The sequence below is a fragment of the Erythrolamprus reginae genome, unplaced genomic scaffold (assembly GCF_031021105.1).
Source record: "Erythrolamprus reginae isolate rEryReg1 unplaced genomic scaffold, rEryReg1.hap1 H_55, whole genome shotgun sequence".
NCBI lineage: Eukaryota > Metazoa > Chordata > Lepidosauria > Squamata > Dipsadidae > Erythrolamprus > Erythrolamprus reginae.
In genome coordinates this window covers 151,029-160,239 of record NW_027248512.1, presented here as the reverse complement: position 1 = coordinate 160,239, position 9,211 = coordinate 151,029, and the positions used below count along the sequence as shown (strand labels likewise).

Genomic DNA, 9,211 nt, shown 5'->3' with positions numbered 1-9,211 from the left:
GTACTTCAACTGTCAGCATTCCTAAGCTAGCCAGGCTGGCTCAGGCATTCTGGGAGTTGAAGTCCACAGGTCCTGAAGGGGCCATAGCTGCCTACCCCTTTTACAACGTCTAGACTTCAACTCCCAGAATTCCTGAGCCAGCACTTATGGCAAAAGATGTCCCTGGTGCCCGAAAGGCTTGGGGGGGGGGACGACTAGTAGACCCCCCCCCAAATTCCTTCCAACTTGCCTATCCTGGGCCTAGAAAGCCTAGAACTACGGCGCCTAAAACACGATTTGAGTATTGCCCACAAGATCATATGCTGCAACGTCCTACCGGTCAATGATTACTTCAGCTTCAACTGCAACAACACAAGAGCACGCAACAGATTAAAACTTAATACGAACCGCTCCAAACTTGACTGTAAAAAATATGATTTCAACAATCGAGTTATCGAAGCGTGGAACTCATTTCCGGACTCAATTGTGTCAACCCCCAACCCCCAACATTTCTCCCTTAGACTCTCCACGATTGACCTCTCTAGGTTTCTAAGAGGCCAGTAAGGTGCGTACATAAGCGTACAAAGTGTCTTTCCTTTCTTTCACTTATCTTATATATTCTCTTCCTTTCATATATCCTCTCCTCTAAGTTCACTTTTACCCTTATATATATTACCACATGTCTATTTTTCTTCCTATGTATTTGTGTATTGGACAAATAAATAAATAGAAAAATAGAAACATAGAAGACTGACGGCAGAAAAAGACCTCATGGTCCATCTAGTCTGTCCTTATACTATTTCCTGTATTTTATCTTACAATGGATATATGTTTATCCCAGGCATGTTTAAATTCAGTTACTGTGGATTTACCAACCACGTCTGCTGGAAGTTTGTTCCAAGGATCTACTACTCTTTCAGTAAAATAATATTTTCTCATGTTGCCTTTGATCTTTCCCCCAACTAACTTCAGATTGTGTCCCCTTGTTCTTGTGTTCACTTTCCTATTAAAAACACTTCCCTCCTGGACCTTATTTAACCCTTTAACATATTTAAATGTTTCGATCATGTCCCCCCTTTCCCTTCTGTCCTCCAGACTATACAGATCATTAAGTCTTTCCTGATACATTTTATGCTTAAGACCTTCCACCATTCTTGTAGCCCGTCTTTGGACCCGTTCGATTTTGTCAATATCTTTTTGTAGGTGAGGTCTCCAGAACTGAACACAGTATTATTCCAAATGTGGTCTCACCAGCGCTCTATATAGCGGGATCACAATCTCCCTCTTCCTGCTTGTTATACCTCTAGCTATGCAGCCAAGCATCCTACTTGCTTTTCCTACCGCCCGACCACACTGCTCACCCATTTAATATAAATAAAATAAATAAAATAAATATTCCTGTATTTCTCACCGTAGCCACAGCAGTCTGTCTGCAAAAGCAATAGCAACCATAAACGTTTGCACTGGGGCCAAAATCGTATTCTTAGTCTCCCCCCCCCCCCCCTGAAAACATCAGGGAAATTGCTGCTTCCGTACTACGTGGGAGGGAAAAGACGTCTGGATTCCCAGCACCAAGCAACAACGAGGGGGCCTGTTGCCTTAGAAAAGTACTTTAGCAACTGGGCGGCTGCATTGAATTGCAGCCTTGGGTGGATCTGGCAAAGGCTTTGGGTGGCCCAGCTCAACTGGGGTTGGTGGGGGGGGGGGGAGAGCAGCTGCCTGCAAACTCAAAACTCCGATTGCAGAATTTGATGAAGACTTTAGCCCTGTGGTGGTGAACCTGTGGCAAGCGAACCTGTGGCACATATGATGCCCCTTAGCTAATACGAGTTATGTATGGTTTGGTTTGGGTTGTGTGATGAACTTTTTTTATGATAAGGGTTTTTATCTGCTTTTAATATTGGATTTGTATATTGTGTATTGTGTTGTGAGCCGCCCCGAGTCTTTGGAGGGGGGCAGCATACAAATCTAAGTAGTAGTAGTAGTATTAGTAATAATAATAGTAGTAGTAATAATAATAATAATAATAATAATAATAATAATAATAATAATAATAATAAACCACTGGAACTTGTGCCGGAACTACCATTTACCAGTAGCAAAGAACTGGTGGGATCATAAGCCTGAAAAAGTGGTTGAAAATGAGCAAGCAAAACTACTGTGGGACTTCAGACTAACCGAATTCTGAAGCATAACACACCAGACATTGTGATCGTGGAGAAAAAGAAAGTATGGATCATCGACATCGCAATCCCAGGAGACAGCAGAATTGAGGAGAAGCAGCTAGAGAAATTAGTGAAATACGAAGATCTAAAAATCGAACTGCAACGACTCTGGCATAAGCCCGTGAAAGTGGTCCCAGTGGTCCTTGGCATGCTGGGCGCAGGGCCAAGGATCTCAGTGGACATTTGAAAACCATCGGAATTCGGCTTTAGGAAAGGCTGTTTCACCCTCTGGGTGCTTTAGAGAAGCTTCCCTAAAGCCCCGGAGGTAAAAAAAAATTGCCCAATGGACAAACTGGAAGTTCACACTTCGGGTTGGCCTTCGTGCTGTTTTTTGCACTCTGGAGGGTTCAGGGTTGCAGGCTTTTTCATTGCGACTCCCTCTGAATAAGGTTCTGTTTCAGCCCTAAGTTTTTGCAGAGTTTTTTTCCATTGCTAATCATTCCAAATAATGTTTTCCTATTTTATTCTGTGGTTCTGTTCTGTCCAATTATTCTAAAATTATTCTAAAGTCTTAAAATTTAGCTGAGGAATTCTGGGAATTGAGGGCCACAAGTCTTAAAATTTAGCTGAGGAATTCTGGGAGTTGAAGGCCACAAGTCTTAAAATCTGGCTGAGGAATTCTGGGAGTTGAAGGCCACAAGTCTTAAAATTTAGCTGAGGAATTCTGGGAATTGAGGGCCACAAGTCTTAAAATTTAGCTGAGGAATTCTGGGAGTTGAAGGCCACAAGTCTTAAAATCTGGCTGAGGAATTCTGGGAATTGAGGGCCACAAGTCTTAAAATTTAGCTGAGGAATTCTGGGAATCGAGGGCCACAAGTCTTAAAATCTGGCTGAGGAATTCTGGGAATTGAGGGCCACAAGTCTGAAAATTTAGCTGAGGAATTCTGGGAGTTGAAGGCCACAAGTCTTAAAATCTGGCTGAGGAATTCTGGGAATTGAGGTCCACAAGTCTTAAAATTTAGCTGAGGAATTCTGGGAGTTGAAGGCCACAAGTCTTAAAATTTAGCTAAGGAATTCTGGCAGTTGAAGGCCACAAGTCTTAAAATTTAACTGAGGAATTCTGGGAGTTGAAGGCCACAAGTCTTAAAATCTGGCTGAGGAATTCTGGGAATCGAGGGCCACAAGTCTTAAAATTTAGCTGAGGAATTCTGGGAGTTGAAGGCCACAAGTCTTAAAATTTAGCTGAGGAATTCTGGGAATTGAGGGCCACAAGTCTTAAAATTTAGCTGAGGAATTCTGGGAGTTGAAGGCCACAAGTCTTAAAATCTGGCTGAGGAATTCTGGGAATTGAGGGCCACAAGTCTTAAAATTTAGCTGAGGAATTCTGGGAATCGAGGGCCACAAGTCTTAAAATCTGGCTGAGGAATTCTGGGAATTGAGGGCCACAAGTCTTAAAATTTAGCTGAGGAATTCTGGGAGTTGAAGGCCACAAGTCTTAAAATCTGGCTGAGGAATTCTGGGAGTTGAAGGCCACAAGTCTTAAAATTTAGCTGAGGAATTCTGGGAGTTGAAGGCCACAAGTCTTAAAATTTAGCTGAGGAATTCTGGGAATTGAGGGCCACAAGTCTTAAAATTTAGCTGAGGAATTCTGGGAGTTGAAGGCCACAAGTCTTAAAATCTGGCTGAGGAATTCTGGGAATTGAGGGCCACAAGTCTTAAAATTTAGCTGAGGAATTCTGGGAATCGAGGGGCACAAGTCTTAAAATCTGGCTGAGGAATTCTGGGAATTGAGGGCCACAAGTCTTAAAATTTAGCTGAGGAATTCTGGGAGTTGAAGGCCACAAGTCTTAAAATCTGGCTGAGGAATTCTGGGAATTGAGGTCCACAAGTCTTAAAATTTAGCTGAGGAATTCTGGGAATTGAGGGCCACAAGTCTTAAAATTTAGCTGAGGAATTCTGGGAATTGAAGGCCACAAGTCTTAAAATCTGGCTGAGGAATTCTGGGAATTGAGGTCCACAAGTCTTAAAATTTAGCTGAGGAATTCTGGGAGTTGAAGGCCACAAGTCTTAAAATCTGGCTGAGGAATTCTGGGAATTGAGGGCCACAAGTCTTAAAATCTGGCTGAGGAATTCTGGGAATTGAGGGCCACAAGTCTTAAAATTTAGCTGAGGAATTCTGGGAATCGAGGGCCACAAGTCTTAAAATTTAGCTGAGGAATTCTGGGAATCGAGGGCCACAAGTCTTAAAATTTAGCTGAGGAATTCTGGGAATTGAGGGCCACAAGTCTTAAAATCTGGCAGAGGAATTCTGGGAGTTGAAGTCCACATGTTTTAAAGGTTGGTTGGGGGACATGTAAGACTTGAGGTCTTAAATGAATTCCCCAGCCACCATTGTGAGAGTTGAAGTCCACAAAGGCTGACTGGGGCCTTCTGGGAGTTGAAGTTCACGAGCCTTAAAATCTAGCTGGGGAATCCTGGGAGTTGAGGGCCACAAGTCATAAAGTCGCCATGTTTGGCGATCTTAAACCCTGATCCTTACTGTTACCGTAAGAAACACCTCCCCTGCTGTCACCACACATTGAAATCCAACAATCTTTAATTCTGTTCCCATCTTTACAAGTGTCCAAATAAAAACAGCGGTCAGAAGAGTTTGCCAAAGTCCACCGGCGCCAACAAACCTTCTGGCTGCCAAACTCCCAAGATGGAGGACCCAGACTCGGCTTCCTATTCTTGGGTTGTTTACAAGTAATTATCTCGCGAGTCCGGATAAAGCAGTGCAGAAGAGACACTGCTCGGTGGAAGCTCTCGGCTATGACCACTGAACCGGGCCCGTAGCCGGCTGGGCAGTTTGGGAGGCATTGCCGCAACCCAGGCTGGGAAGAAACGGTTGGTGAGATGTGGAACCCCAACTTCAGCCCCTCTCCACTTTTGATCCTTGAGGGCCAACTCGGCCTGGTGTTCCATCTACTTCCAACCTTTGCCCCGCGGTGGACAACCGACAACTCTTCTTCACAGCTGAGTGCTCATAACGGCGCTCACCCCATGCACTAGCAGCGTGGGGCCCAGTCCGTGGGTCAGGATCTCCAGCTGTTCCAAATACCTGGGGTATAAATTAGTGTCCGCGGGAGGACGGGGCAGGTAAAGGAAGCGGACAGTCGGGGCGGAACTCTGCTGGAGAATGAGCTGGTTAACTGCAGTCAAATACTCATTGGAAACGGAGGAGATGTTGCTGGCGAAGTTGAGGGCACCCTCCGCCGAGTCGTCCTGGCGGCTGTGCCAATGGAGGGCAACCACGCTGTCCCACAGCACCAGCTGGACTTTGGCCTGGATGCGCAGGTCCTTCAGGAGCTGCCGCAGCTTGTCCTCCTGGCCCTGAGGGCCGGTGCAACTCTGCACGCACAGGAAGAGGCGCAAGCGAGCCCGTCGCCACGAGCGGGTCATGGCCAGGACACATCCCATCTGTAACAAGAAGAGGCTGCTGGTGTCGACGTAGCGGGCGCTGTCGGGGCGCAAAAGGTTGATGGGCCAGATGTCGATGAGCGGTTGGGCTCGCCACCCGACGGACTGAGGCAGCTGGAGCTGGTCGAAGTAGCGGGCCAGAAGGACGTTGCGCGACATCTTCATGGCGTCGCAGATGATGGCCACGTAGTCCCGGGAAGAGAGCTGCTTGGGGCCGCCCGAGGTCCAGACGGGAGGGATGTCGTGCCAAATCGCCTCGTCTCTGCTGAAGGCCGTGGGCTGGGACACGTTGTCGAGTGGGGGCGCGTCGTGGTAGAAGCCCAGCGCGATGGTGTTAGGCCTCATGCCCCCTGAAGGAGGAGAAGACAGAACAAGAGCTGAAGTTTATAGTGATATACTTATTTTTATTTAAAAAGTTTTTTACTTATTAAAAAAACCCTAGACACACATACAGCCTGGGAGAAACCCCACTTAGCAGTAGCGACTGCGAAAGAGACCTCGGAGTCTTGGTGGACAATCAACTAAACATGAGCCAACAATGTGCAGCAGGAGCTAAAAAAGCCAACACAATCCTAAGCTGCACCAACAGGGGAATACACTCCATGACCAGGGAAGTCTTAATACCACTCTACTACGCCCTGGTCAGACCACACCTGGAGTACTGTGTTCAGTTCTGGTCACCACACTTCAAAAAAGACATTGAAACTCTGGAGAAGGTGCAGAAAAGAGCAACCAAAATGATCAGGGGTCTAGAAACCAAGACTTACGAAGAGAGACCGAGGGAACTGGGCATGGATAGCCTAGAGAAAAGGAGGGCCAGAGCGGACATGATAGCAGTCTACAAGTATACGAGGGGATGTCACAGAGAGGAGGGGGCCACTTTATTCTCCAGGGCACCAGAGGGCCGGACGAGGAACAACGGCTGGAAGCTGACCAAGGAAGATTCAACCTAGAAGTAAGGAAGAACTTCCTGACGGTCAGAACGATCAACCAGTGGAACAACCTACCAGCGGACGATGTGAACTCCAATACTCTGGACATTATAAAGAGGGAATTGGACTGCCATTTGGCTAGGATGCTATAGGGTTCCTGCTTGGGCAGGGGGTTGGACTTGGTGATCCGCATGGTCCCTTCCAACTCTAACAATAAATAAATAAATAAAACTGTCGGGCCCAAAGTCAATATGTGAAGTCAAAGGTTGGCCTGACACAGTTTTGGTAGTGAGAAAAGAACAGGGGGGCGTGAGAGAGAGAGATTTATGCCACGCAGACCACATTCCTTTAGGCAGAATCCTAAGTAAACTGAACACAAGAAGGAATTAGAAATCCCTGCATCGGATTAGTCCTCATGGTTGCACTTGTGGGTGGGGGGAGGGGAGATGCGCTTTTGACCTGGATGGATGTAATTTTAAGGGACCTTAAGTTGGATTCAATCATGCAGAATCCAAATTGGCTTTGTTAATAAGTCAGATCCTGCACTAAAAAGCATAGAATTTATTTATTTATTTATTCATTCATTCATTTATTGGATTTGTATGCCGACCCTCTCCATGGACTCGGGGCGGCTAACAACAATGATAAAACAACATGTGACAATCCAGTAGTAAAACAATTAAAAACCCTTATTATAAAAACCAAACATACATACAAAACATACCATGCATAAATTGTAAAGGCCTAAGGGGGAAAGAATATCTCAGTTCCCCCATGCCTGACGGCAGAGATGGGTTTTAAGAAGCTTACCAAAGGTGAGGAGGGTGGGGGCAATTCTAATCTCTGGGGGGAGTTGGTTCCAGAGGGCCGGGGCCGCCGCAGAGAAGGCTCTTCCCCTGGGTCTCGCCAAGTGACATTGTTTGGTTGACGGGATCCGGAGAAGGCCCACTCTGTGGGACCTAACTGGTCGCTGGGATTCGTGCAGCAGAAGGTGGTCCAGTGCCATGAAGGGCTTTATAGATCATAACCAACACTTTGAATTGTGACCGGAAACTGATCGGCAACCAATGCAGACTGCAGAGTGTTGGTGAGACATGGGCATATTTGGGGAAGCCCCTGATTGCTCTCGCAGCTGCATTCTGCACGATCTGAAGTTGTGGAATTTGAACTGCTGAACTACAGCTAGCAGTCAGCTGAAGGAGCCTGCAGGCCTGCGCTCTAACCACTGCGCCACCCCGGTTCTTAAACCTGCCCTTACGGAATGGTTTTAAATTGGAATTTAAGAGGCTTTTTAAAAAAAAACCTCTTGAAGTTGGAGGAAAGATGACCACCTAGAAACCCAAGCGTTACCTACCCAGTCCCGAGATGAAGAGCAGCTGCTGTGTGCCGTGTCGCACTGAGCTAGCGAGCGTCAGGTTGACGAAGGCTTTGATGTTTAGCCGGTCCACTAGTTGCAGCCAGGAGTCGGACTGGTCCGGCAAGGGATCAGATGGCAGACAGTCTGGGGGACAAGCAGAGGGGTTATTTGGCTTAAATAAAGGATAAAGACACTGGCACATGCCATTATTTCTTCCTGGCGATAGTTCAATTCAATTCAATTCAATTTATTAGATTTGTATGCCGCCCCTCTCCGAAGACTCGGGGCGGCTCACAACAACAATAAAAGCAGTATAACAATGGAACAAATCTAATAATAAAATTATATTAAAAAACCCCAACAATTTAAAATCCATACAACACATACATACCAAACATAAAATATAAAAGCCTGGGGGAGATGTCTTAATTCCCCCATGCCTGGCGATATAGATGGGTCTTGAGTAACTTGCGAAAGACAAGGAGGGTGGGGGCTGTTCTAATCTCCGGGGGGAGTTGATTCCAGAGGGCCGGGGCCGCCACAGAGAAGGCTCTTCCCCTGGCGCCCGCCAAATGACATTGTTTGGTCAACGGGACCCAGAGAAGGCCAACTCTGTGGGATCTTATCGGCCGCTGGGATTCGTGCGGTAGCAGGTGGTTCCGGAGATATTCTGGTCCAATGCCATGAAGAGCTTTAAAGGTCATTACCAACACTTTGAATTGTGACTGGAAACCGATCGGCAGCCAGTGCAGGCCACGGAGTGTTGTAGAAACATGGGAGAATCTAGGAAGCTCCATGATGGCTCTCACGGCCGCATTCTGCACAATCTGAAGTTTCCGAACACTTTTCAAAGGTAGCCTCATGTAGAGAGCGTTGCAGTAGTCGAACCTCGAGCTGATGAGGGCATGAGTGACTGTGAGCAGTGACTCCCAGTCCAAATAGGGCCACAGCTGGTACACCAGGCGAACCTGGGCAAACGCCCCCCTCGCCACAGCCGAAAGATGATTCTCTAATATGAGCTGTGGATCGAGGAGGACGCCCAAGTTGTGAACCCTCTCTGAGGGGGTCAATAATTCCCGCCCAAGGGTAATGGACGGACAGATGGAATTGTCCTTGGGAGGCAAAACCCACAGCCACTCCATCTTGTCTGGATTGAGTTTGAGCTTGTTGACACCCATCAAGACCACAACAACCTCCAGGCACCGGCACATCACTTCCACTGCTTCGTTGACTGGACATAGTTGCCAATATGGTTGACTTTAAAACAGTGTTTCCCTACTTAGGAAATTTTAAGATACCGGTATGCTGGCAGGGGAACT

At 46.8% G+C, this 9,211-nt stretch overlaps 1 protein-coding gene across 1 annotated transcript in view; it reads right to left on the bottom strand.

Moving 5' to 3' along the window:
* Window positions 1–4,722: 4,722 nt before the first annotated feature.
* The window catches only part of LOC139155779 (solute carrier family 12 member 9-like), a 123,045-nt gene continuing 118,556 nt past the window's right edge, over window positions 4,723–9,211 (bottom strand). The window contains exons 12-13 of the mRNA XM_070731048.1: window positions 7,890–8,036; window positions 4,723–5,953 (exon numbers count right to left, since the gene is read on the bottom strand). Of these exons, the coding sequence (XP_070587149.1) occupies window positions 5,154–5,953; window positions 7,890–8,036 (947 nt within the window). The 3' untranslated portion in view covers window positions 4,723–5,153. The remainder of the gene's footprint in view (window positions 5,954–7,889; window positions 8,037–9,211) is intronic.